Source organism: Pholis gunnellus, assembly GCF_910591455.1.
Source record: "Pholis gunnellus genome assembly, chromosome: 22".
Lineage (NCBI taxonomy): Eukaryota > Metazoa > Chordata > Actinopteri > Perciformes > Pholidae > Pholis > Pholis gunnellus.
Genome location: NC_136549.1, coordinates 9,011,336 through 9,029,248, shown reverse-complemented (window position 1 = coordinate 9,029,248; position 17,913 = coordinate 9,011,336). Strand labels below are relative to the sequence as shown.

Genomic DNA, 17,913 nt, shown 5'->3' with positions numbered 1-17,913 from the left:
ACTATCTTTTTTTTAAAAATAAAACGTTGGCACTCAGACTACTACTTTCTACAAAACAAGCATGTTTTCTAAGCAATGACACACTTTTCATACGGTTCTATCTCTTGTCGACATCACATTTGCAGCCGTGGATTAAAAGATGAAAATATTTACTATTTAAATATATTATATTGTTTGTATTTTATTTTTTTGCAAATGTTTTTTTAGATGTAAGAAATACATTTAAAATCTCTGATAGGACTAAAGAATAAAGTGTGTTTTTATAAAAAAATTCTCAAAGGTAAATCATAAGATCATGCTTTTTTTTACAATCAACACTCCATCAAGTATTTAAGTAATGTTCCTTCTTTACTCTAAGTACGAATTTTGATATATTTTTACACCAATGTCAAGGCAGACCATTTTCATAAATTCAATATTTCATCAAGGTAACAAGTACACACACACCTCTCTCTCTCGCTTCTCTCTCACGCACAGTTTCACATGTAATCCAGTTAAAATGGCTATAATATTTAATTCATATGAGAATCATTAAAAGTGCAGTGGTGCCGTGTCCATTATGCATTCCTTTTCTAGCAGGATAAAACAGTCCTCAGATGTGGGAGCTGCACTTTGAAGTGTTGTCTCAGAAGCAGGCCAACTCTTACAGGAAGTCCCTGATGTTTAAAACATGCCATGCAGGGGGACTAACAAAGGTGAGCACTTGTGGCTTTGCCCCAAGATGAGCCAAAAATGGCCAGCCAGGAATTTGGCTAGATGTGATAGAATGCACAGCGGACATCAAAACAAACAAGAAGCAGACAAATATACACGTGGGTAATGGTGGAGTTGTAAGAATACAAAACACAGGGATGTGCATGCAGCAAGAGATACATGGACACACACACACACACTCACATTCTCTCTCGTCAAGACACAGCAGACGCGAAGATCAGCTGAACATGTGTCATGTTGACCTTCAAATAGCAGCAAAATGATTTGGACACAGCAAGCTAAAATCTAAAATCAAGGGAATGAGGCCAGGTATGATAGAAGCAGAGCAGTGTTCTGTGTCAGCATTGTTAGCTGTACTGCATACACTTTTGCAGGTAAATATGGTGCAAGTAAAACAAAAATGAGCATTTGCTTTCACAGAAATGTCTCGACTATCTTGATTTGTTTTTGCTAACCCTGGTAGGATTTTAAGACTCCGCCCTCCTGTATTTAATACATTTTTGGCATCTGATCGTTTTTATTACGTAAAGTTTGGGACTACGGGGAGGATTTGCAATGGCCCCCGCTCAGTTTTGCTGTGTCCAGGAATTCTCTGAGAGGCATTCTGGGAAGGCCTATATTGCCCTTTGTTGTGGTCCGACAGTGACTGGGAAACGATAACAACTGTGTGTGAGTGCACGTCTGGGTATTTTAGTATATTTGCACACATGCACAGATTGCATTTCGGTGCATTTCCCCATTTGAATCTGTGACTGTAGCTTGATGGTTGAAAAGCTGTCCGAGGGAAGTGGGTGTCATGAAGATAACCTGGGAGAATGTGCTGAGCTGGGCTGGATGTTCTGCAGGAAGGAAAGTGTGGGGATCCACAAGCAGGAACTCACATTTTGTCAACTCATTACAACTCTACACATGCACACTCCAACCCCCCTAACTGCCATCTGTATTTCTGCCTCTGTCAGGCCTTTTCCCCTGACCAAAAGCACAGACGCACCAACACACACAGGAAGTGGCCCGTGCGGCTCCCAAATAAGCTGATGTGTCATGCCTTCCTTTCTGATATTTCTGCAAAAGCTCAGGAAAGAGGCTGCAGTACCTCTCTTCTTCTTCCTCTTCTTCTCCCCCCTGTCTCGATGAGACAGTTCACGTTCTTCTGTAAGAATTTCCATATACTGTGGTGGGAGAGACGCTGCCACTCTGGGAGCCATGAGTCGCTGTTGCGTGGTCAAAGTGACCACCTTGACAGAGATCCAACTTCTACAGGTAGGGGGGAGCGACCTCAGCTACAGGCAAATCGGGACCAAATCAGATATCGAAAAACGTATGTTTTGTAACTATGTGTGCAGTTGTTTGTGTTTGCGTGCAAGATACGTGTGCTTTATAAAAGGCAAGCACTTAGAGCAAGAATAAGTGAATAGCCAGCGTGGAATGTCCATTTGGTGATCGCTTTGCTATCCCAGTCTTATCTTCCCTCACATTTCACAATCTAGGGTGTGTGGTTACAGCTATTTACTGGTTAGTAGGCTCAGCAAAAGCACAGTGAGCATGTCTGCGAAGGCTTTTTGTTCCACTTCTATCTTATCTCTGTAGATTCAAGATGGGGAAAAAGGATAGTTGAGCTTTGCTACTCTCAATATGTTGTAAAAATACAACATTTTGCAGAAATGAATCCAAACCTCGTCCGCGAGGTTTTGTCCATAATTTGCACAGCTTGTTAATGTCACCATCACCCAGTGTTTCATAAGTTGTAGGATTTTTCTGAAGTGAAAGGAGAACTTGGGCAAGACTGAAACTGAGTTAAGCAAGAGCTTTTCATTTAGAGGGAACACCTGCGAGTGTGTCTGTTGCAATGGCAGTGTGAGTGCAGCATGTTCATTGGGACTAACGAAAAAACACCTTTTAACTCAAGAGGTAAATCACACCATTATCAAATGCATCTCATAAATAGAGGCTGGGGAAATCATGATTTGAAAGATTTAGTATCGAGTGTGTGTGTGTGTGTATTCTAAAGTTGTGTTTAATCTTTTAAAGGAGAATTTGTGATTTCCATTACAAACATAATTGGGAATATACAATATGTCCTGTAAACCAGGATCAATAGTTTGTATTTTGAGGGATGTTGTTGTGATTAGAGCAATACTGTGACATGCTTCATAGTTGCAGTAATGTGCACTTGACTGCATGAATCGGATGCATATTCTACATAACTGCCGGAAAAACAACATATCGCTTCACAGCAGAGCATAGTAGAGTATTTGTTGGATTTGATCAACCTGCTGCATTCATGGCAGATCAAATCATCAGACAAAAATTATGTTTGTGAAAGAATTAGGAAAAGTTTGACTGAGAAAGAAAGAGAGAAATGGACTGTGTGTGTTACCATTTTAACGGTTTGAATGTTCTAATGAAGATAATGAAGTTAGGAGACACAGTCAAGTTTATATCTTTTGCAAGGAAGCAGAAACTATAAATATGATTTTGTTGTTCAAACTTTATGAAACATAATGAAGCAAACGGTCAAAAAAAGACAGTCAAATGCACTGAGCAATATCTGCTTTGATCTTCGTGAATTGGGAACTTCTTGTATACTCTGCGAAAAGTTAGCATGTCAGGAACAACTGTGCAAATGTGTGTAAATGGAAAGTGAACCTGTGACCTCTTCTCCACCAGTAACCTCAAACACTGCCTCGATTGTTGCAGCAGGTGCCAGTAGCCATGTTGAGAGAGAGAGAGAGAAAAAAATCAAGTGTCTCAAACCTCAGAATAGTCACTACAATCCCAAACCTGATCCTTGATCGATTAGATTCTTATCTCACTCCTGTCCCATGTGTATGGAGGACATTGATAATTTTCCCCGTGTCCCCTTCACACATACACAACCGTGCCATTGTCGAGGCTGGCCTCGGCGACTGAAGCAGCATTACCTCACAAATCTAATCAGATTCCCTTAAGTGGATAACAAGCGTGTCTCCGGCATTTACAGTAGTGAGAAAGCTGAAGTGAAACCAGGACAAACCGCTGTCACACAAAGCAGATGTGGTGTGTAGCAGTCCTGGTATCCCTCCTGCTATCCGTAGTGGAAAAAAAATGTTGATTGGCGAACAACTGGCATCTTGTTTGGCCTGGAGGAGTCAGATAAGAGCTCTCAGTCACTACCGACAAGTTGAGTATTGTGACGAGCCCCGTTCTTAGTTAGGTGGATGAAGGGTGAATAAGGGCGGCTATAGGCTAGCTGACGAGGATAATTTACTGCCGAGTTTCAATACAGATCCAAAGTTGCTATAGCTGAAAGTCCCTATGGTTCAGGAGTGCTGACATTTAACCCAGACAAACGCACAACAGGCCACTTGCTAGGGGAGAAACTCATTCAATCAACTCCAGAAAATTCTGAACTTTTGAGAGAAGAAACTGACACGTCTCTCCTCTTCAAAATTAAAAGATACAATAAAAGCAGTTGCTCCAATGAATTCACTCAGGGGGTTTTGTTGTTACAGCCTTATTTGATCCGATATGACCCGCAGCTAATGGTGCTTTATGTTATGCTAATTGCAGGAAACCTAAAGCTGTAATAGACATTACTGACTTTATGACTATTCTCCACTTGTTATACTGATACTCTAGCTTAGCATTTAAGCTAAACCCTATTGTCCAGTTAATATCTGTGATATTACTTGATAAATGAAACTTGTTTTGGGGGGTATGCTAATGTCCTGGTGATATTACTACTATGGGAGAAGAGATGGTTAAGATAATAATATCATATGACCTTTTACCAATCAGTTACACATTAATTCAATTAATTAATTGAAAGTCATGTTGCATAGTCTACTACAGTTAATCTGATAAAGTAAGACCCAAGCATTGTTGCTTATCTTACTTTCTACTACTTCTAATTGAATAGCTGAGGTCAGTCCTGGAAAATAGTAGCCATGTAGTTGTAAAAAAAAAAAAGTTCAGGCAAAGATAGAGCACACTATTTTGACCAGTTAAGAGAATATATTTAGAGGAAGTTAAAAAACAATCTAGCTAAAAGAGACAGACAGGATGTGCATGTACTCTACGTATAACTCACACGGCTAATATAATAATAATACCACTGCTAATAATACATGTGTTAAGTACACAAAAAGGACATAAACGTAAGTAAGAACAGTGAGTTCTTTGTAAACTCCAGATCAAAAAGTAAACTGGATGTTTTAGGTGATGAAAATACCCCTGAAATACAGTAATAAAGACCTCAAAATAGCTCTATTACAGTTATTGTTTGGGGAAAGTGATAATACTTAACTGTCTGCTTTGAAACCAGTGAATGAATGAAAAGGCTTGGTTAAAAATGGCATTAAGAGTTATTTAAAACCTCCATTGGGGAACAAGGGTCAATTGTGCTGCCACAACCCCTGGAGCAGGCCGTAGAGGACGTTGCAAGCTGATCAGGGATTGGTCAGTCAGACAGAAAAGGGGCGGGCCGCATGAATTAGTGACAGACGCTAAAGGCAGATATCCTGCAGTGATCAAACCCTGGGTGATCTGACAGTCCAGTGTTTGAAGTGATTATCATGCTACGCAACATAAAGGCTTACCCCCAGCTTTGTGCCTAATTAGTTCACTTAGGGCCCTTTATAAGACTTCGGGAGGGGACCGGGAAGTACAGACACTCGCTGAGAAGTCAGCAGCTCAACAGGATAGCAGCTGCATATTTGGATCCTTAAAGTTGACTCGCTGCCACAACAAAACAAAACCAATCTGAAGACTATCTGCTTTTTCTGAGAATGCCACACTTAACTGGCTGCAGCTACTACACAATGCGGGACGCAACCAGAGCTTCAAATGTAAGGACAACAAAATGTAGAACATCACTTGGTAAAAATGTTTTGTTGAACAGTCAAGCATGTTTTGTAATGTAACGTATTTGCAAGGCTTGTATTAGTAATTTTGACTACTGGCTGTATACGTACTACTGCAGATTAATATCATTTGTTGTTTGTCAATTTATGTTCGATTCTCGGGCAAGCTTTTTAAACTGACCACATGTTTCAGTCAGAAACTGCGGGTATATTTTCTGAATATGACATTACTTTACTGACAAAGGGCCTTAGGAATTAGTCATACTTCTCATAAACGCACTGGCTACACATGTCAAACCTGACTTGCTTTTAATGCGAGTATTAACTTAAGTTCTACAAAATACAGTACTGCTACAAGTCTGTTATTTCCCCTGCATAAGTGACTAATTATGGGAAATACTGACTCGCAACTATTAGAATTAGATCATCTTTTCACGAAGCCGACAGCTGCTGTGACCACCTCTTGTGCATGTATTCTTAGTCAGCGGCGTGAGAAACAATGCGCGATGAACTGATTTTGTATTCAGTCAACTAACTGAGCTTGTTTGTTTTTGCTGCAGGTACAGAGCCACCTGGAGAACTCCAAGTTCCACCTCCATCAGACCCAGAATCAGCAGGTCAAGCAGTACCTGACCCTGGGCTCCAAGCTGGCCTCGTCGGCCGGGCAGGGCCACGCCGTTCTGCATCCACACGCCCCCGGCCAGCCGCTCGCCACCGTGCCGATCATGAGGAACGGACACATGCCCTCGCTCAGTGACGGCAGCAACCCCAACAGCCCCGTTACCCTGCTCAGTATGGCCAATCACGACAGCGAGGTGAGTGGACTTATGGAAAGAGAAACCGTCAATTGTGATGCTGCTGAATATACGGAACTGAAATTGAGAAAGCTCAAAATGGGCCGAGCAGTGACTGGAAGAATGAAAATGCAACAACACATTGGAACAACAGACTGGTTCTCATGCATTACGGCCAAAGTATGCGTCATGATTATTGTAGATTTCGCAACATTCTTGACACGTTTCCCTGTCAACACTCCATCTTCCTGTCAAAAGTATTAGCTTGTCTTAGCCCCTCTTAATTCTGTCATTTAGAGAGATTAATGATGGCTGACTCTGTTTGAAAGAGACAACCTGTAAAATGTCAATGTGGATTGGGTTTTGAGAGCGTAGTTCTAACTAATCACCGAACCAAAGGGATGCCGTTATTGATCTCCCCCTCTCTCTGATGTGTTCCTCAATAACTTCAGACATGCAGTCTCTGATGAGAGAACCATTTCAAAGGAGGAAACTAGTTTGATAACAGATGCATGTTTTTCCCGCCATGTTTTTTCCCTTCGACAAGGCGTTGGAGATTATTGGATTAGTCTCCTGAAATTCCCTCCCTTTTCCTAATGTCTATTTTTGGTTTGCATGTTGAGATTTTCAAAAGATCAGACTTAGACTGTAATGATATTTTCTGGTTCAAACATAGTCACTGTACACTGAAATTACTGTTTTCTTTTAGTTCCCAATGGATGAAGTTATTGATGACCTAATCAGTCTGGAATCCGGTTTCAACGATGGAGGCTTGGATTGCATGGAGCCTAACCTCTTAATGCAAAGCAATGTAAGTATGAATCACATTAACAGCTACATAGTAACACTGTTTAAAATCTGTCTATCAGCAGTTTGAAGGTCTCTTGAATTCATTTTTGCACACTCCTTAATTTGTGAAACTGTTCACATTAGTGCAGTTAGGTTTATGTCAAGTGAAGTTCCTTGACTAATGACTTCTGTCTTTTAAGTTAAACGGGGACTTGAAAGTGAGGTTCGTCCACCTAAATATTTAGGCGCATGCTTGACTTGCTTGGGAAGAAAGGGACCTATCTTAGTTTGGGGTCAGCTTAAGTCTGGAGATGAGTGAAAGTTCATTGAGGCTTAGCAACATTTCTCACATTACTCAAGAAGACCAACAATGCCGATTAGGTTAACAAAAAAAAAGGAGGATGTTTGTGGACAGAGGTATACACTTACTGACACAATAAAATAAAATGTATCGTAACTGTCTGACGAAAGTCCACTATTGGGACGACAACCATCTAGAAGTGGCACCACAGACGAGCACTATCAGTTGGATTCATGGCCAAGAAGGAATGTAAAAACTCTGGGCCAAAGTGTGGGACAAGGGGTCCATTTGGCCGGAGAACACAGCAACACCTGAGCCAAATACAGAGATAGTTTGTGGGATGGGAGCACTGAGAATCTGGCCTAACTCCTTAAATACAGAGAAAGCAAGACTGGGAGACAAAGAATCACACACAGATAAAGTGACAGGCAGCAAAACACAACAGATACTGTGACAGAGAAGGAATGAGGGGGGGGGGGAGATAAGGGAAGGGAAGGGGGGGAGGAGGAATGGGAGAGCCAGTGGGTTTCAAATGAGGAGCGAGGAGAAGATTTTGTTGGAGAGAGTTACTGAGCCATTGGATTGGGCTAATGCATACACTCCCCATGGGCTTGTTCAGAAATGATACCATGCTTAAATGGATCAATTCATCCTAATTAGTCATACAGTACGATGCATCACGTCGTTTCGCCGTGTCAACACATCCAGGAACACGGACGGGAGAGGGACTGAAGTGATTACAATAGGAGTAGTAGGGGAATTGTTGCAATCTTTCATTTTGATAAGTACTTCTGTCCCCTCCTCCTCCTCCTCCTCTTCTCCCATCTTGTTGAGATAATGGGAAAAAAAAACCCGCACATGCAAACTAAACCAACTGCAGATATCTGAAATGTCTGCAGTTTCTTCTGTTTTGTTTCTTCTCTCACTTTCCGTTCCTTCCCATCTCTTGACTTTGACATGCAGCCTTATCACGTTCACCAGCCTGGCAGTTAGATTTGACACACGTCGTGGGTAAAATTGGCTGCGCGCAACGTGGAATGCATGGTGGCTTCTGTAGCATTTTCCCATAAATACACAAATGCGAATTAGACACACATGTGTGTCAGCGCGCCATATCTTGACATCTCCCCAGTCCGTGAAAAGACGTCATTATCGCGGAACTGATGCACGCTTTCCCAGACGAGAGGAGACCCGTAGGAAAACAGTTTTGCCTCTGTTCAAGCAGTTGACCCAGCTAGCCTTTTCATCTGATGGGATGCTATTTTCAACACAGAGCACATCTCTGTGTTAGGACCACATTCAAGTGGAGGGGCTTTGAAAATGGTGGTGCTAGCAGATCAAGGCACAACGTCTGGACAAACCAAACCTCTAGAAGGCTGCAAGCCTGGGTTGGAGGTTAGGCTTCGATGGAGTAGGGCTGGAGGATGACCCTTCATTGACCTGGTTTCAGCAAGGTTAAGTTTTTGTTTGGTTGTCTTTATTCTTTGCGATACAAAATGAGCAGGGAACCTGAACATGGCTGCACTTCATGAGTGCAGCACTGGGTTTGCACTGGGTCCTGCTGAGGACACATGTGGATACTACAACTCCCTGCTGGGAAGGTCCAAAGCCAGAGGCCTGGGGGGGTTGACAACCTTCTCTGCAAGGCTCTGATCACTCCACTCGCCTCTTGTCATGTTTGTCAATGATAAAAAGAAAGCCACACAGCAGTGAAAAACAACTATTTGTGTTGTGGCTTTTGGTGAAGTAAATGCAAATGGCTTTGCGTGCATGCTTCCCCTGTGACTGACAATTTCTCTCTCTCTACCTCCCCTCCTCTCTATCCCTCCTAGGTTTCCCTCAGTGGCAGCATGCTGGATATCTACGGGGGTGAACAAGGTATGAACGCCCCTAATGGTGGAATGAGTCCCACATTCAAGCTCTGGGTGGGTGCTACAAAGAGCAGAAAAAAAGTCTAAAAAAGGCAACGTGTCTGTTTCTGCTTAAAATCGAGTCCAATTAAGTGTGCCAGGCAAAATATAGACACATTTCCAAGACTATTTGGGACCAGTGATTGAAAACTACCCTGCTTATCACTGGTTCCGTTAATAGGCCGTACAAACGTGTAGACTTTTTGTCACAGTGCAAAAAAACAAAGGTCCCTTTAAGACATTTATTAATGTCATGCATCAAGCAAAGACGCTTAATTGATTTAGGAAATAGAAAGGATGCCCAAAGAACCCCTTCACTCTCAACAGGCAAACGAGTAAATTGCCATTCGTTTCATTTGTGTGTGTGGGTAGAGAGGACAATGGGCTGTTACACAGAGTTTAAATTGTCTTGATTGAATCAACAGAGACAAATTGGGAAATCCAATCTCAGGGCCCCAATTACATAATTTGGAAGAATGTGAATACAAATATGGATGCTCTGGCATTTTTCTCCTCCTCCAGGACAGATGAGTGAATTTGCTAAACTCTCTTAATTACGGTAGTTTAAAAGTGATCCCCATTTTCTTTCGTCCACAATGGGCTTCGCACATGGCAGACGGGATAAATTGGGCTCATTCAGGGTGTGTGTGTGTGTGTGTAAGGAGGTCACGCTTGTGTCTATGGTGTGCACGGAAACTCCACATTCTGGCTGACCCCGGCACTGAACCCCCTCAAAACAACTGATTGTGCGTCTCCAGACTGGACCTTTTGTAGCATTCTGTGTTCGTTGTCTTTCGTTTTCTAAATCAGTGTGCGTCGCTAATCGATTTGTTCCCCTCTGTGATCGGCTATTTTTTCACAGTACACGACACAAGAGTGATGGCCAAAGAGAGACAGAAAAAAGACAACCATAATCTGAGTAAGTGTCTCCCCGCTGCCTTTCAACTCCCTCACAGTTCATCATCTGAAAATGATTTGTATGGGAGTTATGGCTAGCCTTTTAGCACAGCAGCTGGCAGCGTCCTCATCGTCGCTTGATCTTTTTTCTTGTTCTGCTTGCATAGTTGAAAGGAGGCGAAGATACAACATCAACTACAGGATTAAGGAGCTGGGGACGCTCATACCAAAGTCGAATGACCCGTAAGTTGCAAGATATAAATGTATTTATTGAAACAATACCCACTGCTTCGCTTCACTTTATGTCACTGAAGCAACCGCAAGACCTTGTCTGGCGGGGGAAGCATATTAAATTCTAAGCACAAAGACACTCTAAACGTTGTTCATTGAATTCAAATGAGTACTCAAGCACATTTCACTCATATTTCAAGGGTGCACTTGAACTTCCATTGTAGTCGACACTCCAAGAGCTGTACATCCTCTCGCTGGGTCCCAGCAGTTCAGCTCAAAGCATGAATGATGAGGAAAGGGTCAAATGCAGAGAAGCAGGCCACACCATTTGAATCAAAGTTTGAAGCACAATTGGAACACAGAGATGGAGTGTGGCGCTGAATTGAAATCCACCGGCCATCTTTCGCAATTGAACTTTGCTTCAAATTTAAATGGAAGGTTGGAGTTGTCATTGTGCCATTAACACGAGATAAAAGAGATTATTAGCGCTGATCAGACCAGCGTCTCACCCGTGTGGAAAAGGACAATTTTACTTCAGCTCCCCTTTACTTCTTAAAAAAAAAAAAAAGCAATAATATCTGCAGAAGAATGACTTGCACTCTAGCACCTCAAGTCCAATGCTCCATTTTCTCCTCCGTCTCCCTACTTAGCTCATTTTCCCCTCACCTATTTTTACTCGAGGATTAATTTTACCGAACAAGGAGGTACGAGAATGGACTTTCCGCATAGCTACTTAACTATTCTATTAAAATTCCCATTCAGCGTCCCCATGTAATGTCCAAGGATGAATAATTGCACCATGTAAATCACCATTTCGTATTCATATCATAAAAAGGGAAGAAACCTCTGTGTTAAAACTTTTCCCCCTGTTTCTTTATCATTATTATTACCGAGGATATTCTGCCGACATCAGGGGGTTCTGTGTAAAAGGTTATCTTTTACATTTCTCCTTTCTGCAGGGACATGCGCTGGAACAAAGGCACTATCCTGAAGGCCTCGGTGGAGTACATAAAGTGGCTGCAGAAGGAGCAGCAGCATGCTCGGGAGCTGGAGAGCCGTCAGAAAAAGCTGGAGCAAGCAAACAGGAGACTTCTGCTGAGGATCCAGGTAATAAAATACAACAGTCTGAATATGTTAGCTCCAACAATGCTGATTGAGTCCCAAAATCAAGATTATAACACTGAATGTTAGATTAAATCACTTACATTAGGTATTATTTGCTGGACGACAGAGTTTAATGTTTTGAACTACAACTGGGTGTTTACAGGCTTGCTTATAAACTATTTTAAATTGGCATATTATGACAGCGACACAGCTTTAGATGTCAACTCATGCAACACTAAACCGGTGCTCATAATAAAATAATACTGTGTTGGCCAATCAACTCACTGATGTCCCACCGATCTCAGCGCTTGGCTCACTCGGTCGACCACATCTGACTCAATCATCCTTCGCACTGAGTTCCAACTCCAAAGTTTTACGACCCCACAACGTCAACTCATTTCCACCACCAAAGCCTAAGCCCCCCCCCCCCCCCTTCACTCTTGACGTTCACATGAGGTCCATCCACTCCCCCTATCTCTGGGAGCTCAGTGTTTATTACCTGATGAATAAACACAATGCACCCAGCTCTCTCAGTGGGAAAACAGCAGGTTAGAAAATAGACGACGAGCACTAATAAAAGAGATGCTTAAGAGCGGGAAGCACGTACACGAAGATTGTGGTTTATCTGCGTTTACGTCAATGACGGGAGGAGCACAAAATCTGTAATCAAAAAGATGACATAACTATGCAGGAAATACTGACCATCACTGACGTTAAGAGGACAGGTAACAAAGGTCAAACAGCCCTTTGTGATGACACTGATACGTGACTGGTGTTGATCATGTACTGCGATTAGAGTGTGTGTGGGAGAAGAGTGCGCGTCAACATCCAAACTCCCAAAGTGCGGCCCACTACAACCTCAGTATGTGGAAGAGATGAGGTGTGGTGTTGCTCCACCCAATATTGTCATGGCAAATCTGCTCGTAATTGAGAACATTACGTATTTTCGGTATTTACCCATTTATCAGATCTTATCTAGACTGACATGCAATGAGTGTGGAGATTTTTAACGTATGATTTCTTTTTCTGTCTTTTCCAGGAGCTTGAGATCCAGGCACGAGCACATGGCCTCCCAAACATGGCATCAGCCTTGGGGACAGTTGAACTATCCTCCCACCTCCTCAAACAGCAGCAGCAGCAGCAGCACCAGTCGTCTCCCCAGGCCCAGCAACCCCAGCAGCCGCCCCTCTACCAGGAGGACCCCAACGGCGATTACCTCCAGAGGTTAGCCGGCGTGCCGCCGCCGTCGTCGTCCCTCCCCGCTGCTGCCGGGCCGCAGGTTCACATCCCCGGTGCAGACGTCTGCACCACGTTCTCCGACCCGCTGTCCCACTTCACAGACTTCTTCAGCGCTACGCTCAAGGAGGAGCAACGGCTGGACGAGATCCTCATGGATGACCCGCTCTCGCCGTTTGGCACCGACCCGCTCCTCTCGGCTGGCTCGCCCGAGGCCGCGTCCAAGGGCAGCAGCCGCAGGAGCAGCTTCAGCTCCGCAGACGGTGACGACCTATAAGGGCGCCCTCTTTAGTGACAAACTCTTGTTATCTTCTGATGACAACACTGTTGGGATGCCCAGTGGGCGTGAGCCTCTAAAAGACTGACTGACGGCTCCACTCAAAAGGGTTGCAAGTAATTTAAGTGACAGCTAACACACCTGGCAGTGCCTCTCAAAGTGCCACCTGTATATAAAGTGTGTCATTCTTGTTGATCAGCTGGGAGCTCGATTGGCCCAAGAGTTTGCATTCTTCAAAGCTCAGCGGGACCAAAAACAGCTCATGGACCTCCTGCTCCTCCACCTGCTCTTTTTTACTTCACAATAGAGAATGAATATGTTTCTCTGCCTCGCGGACAGAGCCGAAGCAGACTCACAAGAAAAAAAGGGAGACATTTATAAGCCTTTTAAGTACAAAATATAAATGACTATGTCTACTGTTTGTTTTGGTAAACGCTGTGGTAGTTGTACACCGTTATGTGCAAAAGAGTCACTGAAATCCAGGCAGAACTGTCCGTGACTGAAATGAAAATACTACTTTTAAAGAAGGACTTTAAACAGTGATGTGCCTTACTTAAGTTTTGTCCGACAAAAAAGGAACCAACATGGGGCCGATGTACTCACCGCAATGCCTAACATGTCTTTGGTCTTGTCTGTGTCTTTTTAAGTGTTTTTGTCAAATAATTGCTTTTGTATTTATATATGTTTTTAATCCATGTTTTCCTGAAAAATATATATATTATTATCTAACATGTTACCTTTTTTTTATTCTTAGTATAGGGGTGGGAAAAAAATATAATAAACCCCTTTTTTGGTAAATGGGATTTTGGCTTCTTGTTGTGGTCTCACAGACGACATCATTTACTCGACGTCTGCATTTCAACCGAAATAAAAAATACAAGAAGAACTTGAACCACAATATATACAGAAATATATATATATATATATATATATATATATATATATATCTAAAGGCTGTACAATTCAAAATGGCAAAGTTTCAATGGAAGACTTACGTTACCCACTATCTTATCAGAATGTATCATCATTTTGTAACAATGAGCAACATCTCATATACAATCTCTCACTCCACTCGATTGTTAAGTGTACCGGTAGCGCAACACATCAGGAGCATGATGACAGAAACATGATATAAAGTGACCAGCGGCTAAGAGAGTGAACAAAGCATGAAAAGTTTCAAACTGGAAGGTGAAGGGCCGGCTTACAAGGTGGCTGATTGGCAATGAGTGGCAGAAAGGAGGAGAGAGGAGGGAAATTGGATAATAAAGACAAGTAGAGGAGGAGTAATAATTCTGATGAGCCTACTGTGAGCTGATGAGCCCTTGAGGATGAATAATGTGGAGGAATGAAGAGCTGCTGTGAGAGCTGTTAGCTGAGCGCTAAGAAAGTTTCCTCCTGAGGTAAAGCAGCGTTGTGTCCTTTCATACTGTAGGAATATGATCACAAACTGTCTCATTAATAAAGTTTGCTGAAGAAAGTTTGTTTGTGACACGCTGATCAAAACACTTTGGCCTCATTAGAAGCACAACTCGTACACTGTTTTGTGTTAAAGAATCATTCATCAACATGTAGTTTTATAATCTTGTTATCATGCATTAATAATACAACAAACAGACCCGTCTAAAAAAAAAAAAAAAACACACACGCCAATACTTCCCAAATGGATTTCTCATCAAAGCCTGCCTGAATTAATGTTTTAGAGTGTTATTAGCGTGTGTTTTTCCATAATGAAATCGAAACGTTCCTCGCTCGCATCTCTTTAGCCTGCAAATAAGACTGAACCAATCAATCATTATGGAGTACAGTCACTCCAACTACAAAGTGGTGAGTGATGTTTACGGGTAATTGGCCAAAGCAGTTATGGAAGGTAAATATAGATTTTCATGAAGCGCATCTAAGAAAGCGTCAGCATGACTGAAATTTCAAAAGACTTAATTTACATTTAGAGTTTCAGTGATTTTTTTTTCTTCTCCTTTCTCGTATTACAAAACTTGGGGAAAAATACACACATCCAATTAGTCGAGCGCAGGAATTGATGAAAGTCAAAGTCAGAAAACACAAATGAATACCCTTTATCTGAATGAAGTTATTGACAGTAATACCTATACACATTCACATAACACTCTTCTGATGCTTACCACAGGAGACAAAGCATGCTCTGAGAAAGAAAGCCAGATTAAACTTCCTAACTCATTTATTTCTCTCCATATCAAAAGACTATTATGGACAAAGTTCAAGGCCAGTCATGCACACGCTTCAAAAGGAAATGTGGTCGGATGAGGCAACGGTGACATCAGAACAAGCGACTTTTTATTTGGAACATCACAGTTCATCAACCCACGGTTTGGAAACTCACAGGAACTGATGTGGAGGAGTGGGCTGAGGAAACAGCGCAGGTATCCCATAATGCTGTTAAGTTAGAGGCATTAGCTGCATATGTTTGAGAGGGGAACGTCAATTTGAAACAAATCTGGGAAAGTTTGCCATCCTAACAAAGCTCTCCATCCCTCTCTCACGTCCTCTGCTCTTTACCGAGTCTCCTCCGTGGGAAACAGATTGGTTTCCGGCAAGTTGCAACACGTGCCAAGAAAATGCACACCTTGTAAAATAATCTTTCCGTTCCTCTTTGTGTTGCATATGCATGTGCGGCAAAAATGGTCTCCCTGTAAGAATGACCTCACTTCCAGTGTCAGAGGGTTGCTGCTGTGTCATATTTCAAACAGCAGGTGGCAGCAGTGGGCTGTGTGTTTTCATCAGTGTGCAGTATGCTCATAAAAAGAAACCCAAAACAGGAGATGTGGTAAAACAGAATATAGTTGTTGTGCATTATCTTTTTTTTTCTCAATTTTTTAAAGCCAATCAAGTAAAATAAAAAGAGTATAACTATAGTTGGTAAAAAAAGCACTTTCACATATGGAATAGTGCCATGGCAGTATATGCTAAAGTCCACGGTAGTCCCTATACTTCCCAGTATAAACTGACAAATCTAAAGAAGGCAAGTGATGTCGTGAACCTCACAGCGCAGTCGTTCTGTCACCAAAACAACGTTGTCAGACCTCCTGCCACCCACCAACACTGACACCACCACTGAGCAGGAGAAGCTGTCACCTGTGCAGATGCCACAGCTGCCAGCGTGCTACAATGCACTCACCTGTCGAGCCTGCCATTGGCAACTCTTAATCACCTCCAGCTGAGGTGACTCACTTTGGAGCACAGCAAACACACACACACACACACACACACACACAGGGCCGCACGCACTCACACACACAAACAAGCCTAATCAAATGTGCTTGTGTGCAAACACAAATGTGCACAAGCAAGCACAAACACACACACACACACATGCGCACACATGCATATAACACACACACACATGCACAGGTGTGTATCCCGTTGCACCTCGTTGCTACACGTTCGAGGAAGCTAAGGGGGAGAAAAAAAAATAACCACCTAAAAGCCCTCATCAGTATCTGGACTGTGACAAGACTTGTGCACAAATTAGGTGAAATTTGAGTAACAATATGACAGCCGGCAGTGAGGCACCAAACATCAAGTGTCATATCTATTTTCAGCCATGATTCAGAGCTGTGTGACAAACAACACCATGCTGCTTCTCAATCAGTCAGCCCGTCTCCTGGAAATGCGGCAAACTAGGCCCCGGTTGAGCTTTCCCTCCAGGAAAAATAGGAGAAATGATCTGAAGTTAAGGTCAAAGTTGAAATTATAAAACTGGGCCAAGATTTGACCATTACATTTAATGATTAGGAACTAAAGCAATCAATATTGTCTCCCCAGTGCACTACAGTAATTCCTCCCACGATTCTTGAGGGCATTAGCCTCCATGCTGCTTTTATTAAGGACCACGCCCTAAACAGTGCTCGACAAACTCCCATGTCACTAGACTAGCAAGGCCCCACGTGCATTAACGATGGAACACTAGAGAGATGAAGTAAAAGAAGAAAAAAAAAAAAAAAACGTGGCCGGGCCTTCTCGAGATGCTATAAAATTAATGCGATTTCCAGAGTTTTTATGAAACGAGCCAGATGCCAAATACATAACTTCAAACAAATTGACTTCCAATTATTGGTGCGGCGCACCACTTCCAGATGTGCAACAGATGGGGCCGGGGCGACCAAAGGTGTCTCAACCCGCGCTTTGTGTTATTCTGCAGTAAAATGGCAGTACAGTTGTGTGTGTTTCAAATCACCGTGGGCTGTGGGCTGGAGGTGAAGGGAAGGACAGGGGGGATAGCAGAGGAAAAAATGAAAGCACATCATTAGGAAAATATAAATCTACACAGCACAGACAGTAGAGCTCCGTATGTAGCATTAACACAGCCTGATATTATGTAAAGGCAGATGAGATGCTGAGGCTGAAAGCTGGAGTTGTATCAAGGAGATGGGGGATTCAGAAATGTAAATGTTAATGTGATCTCTGCTGTATCTTCCAGTGCTGGGATTAAATGGTAAAAAGGAACAATTATGGGGCTAGCTTTTTTTTGTGCATATGTTAATAGCTTACAATATCCTTGCATGCATAAGGTACATTAGATATTATTAGAAGATATCCACAATACATAGCTTTCTATACTAGAAGGTTTTTACAGTAGTCATAAGTAGCACTGCACTCTGTTCAATTGTTAATGAAGTCCCTTCCTGGAAACTTTCAATAATTTGATTAGTCACTGTTAAAGCTACATAAAAGTAAAACAAATGTGATTCAGAGTGAGAAAAGTAGCTGAGCACGGACTTCTTCTCACTGCAGAGGAAACTAATAGAATATCCAATAGTGGTACGGTGTCCTGGGAGGGTCATGG

General features: G+C 42.5%; 1 protein-coding gene across 1 annotated transcript; it reads left to right on the top strand.

The window, feature by feature from the left end:
* Positions 1 to 1,865: 1,865 nt before the first annotated feature.
* tfec (transcription factor EC) lies at positions 1,866 to 13,793 on the top strand. The gene is made up of 8 exons (XM_079184253.1): positions 1,866 to 1,974; positions 6,116 to 6,370; positions 7,059 to 7,160; positions 9,272 to 9,317; positions 10,212 to 10,268; positions 10,414 to 10,489; positions 11,437 to 11,584; positions 12,621 to 13,793. Exons 1-8 carry the CDS (start codon positions 1,918 to 1,920, stop codon positions 13,092 to 13,094), a joined length of 1,215 nt encoding a protein of 404 aa, XP_079040379.1. The 5' UTR covers positions 1,866 to 1,917; the 3' UTR covers positions 13,095 to 13,793.
* Positions 13,794 to 17,913: the final 4,120 nt, after the last annotated feature.

What these genes read in the sequence shown, in the direction of transcription:
- tfec (XM_079184253.1), top strand. Translation starts at nt 1,918, where the DNA reads ATGAGTCGCTGTTGCGTGGTCAAAGTGACCACCTTGACAGAGATCCAA. An exon ending in CAGAGATCCAACTTCTACAG is followed by an intron (nt 1,975 to 6,115) that starts GTAGGGGGGAGC and finishes TTTTTGCTGCAG; the next exon opens with GTACAGAGCCACCTGGAGAA. An exon ending in GACTTCTGCTGAGGATCCAG is followed by an intron (nt 11,585 to 12,620) that starts GTAATAAAATAC and finishes TGTCTTTTCCAG; the next exon opens with GAGCTTGAGATCCAGGCACG.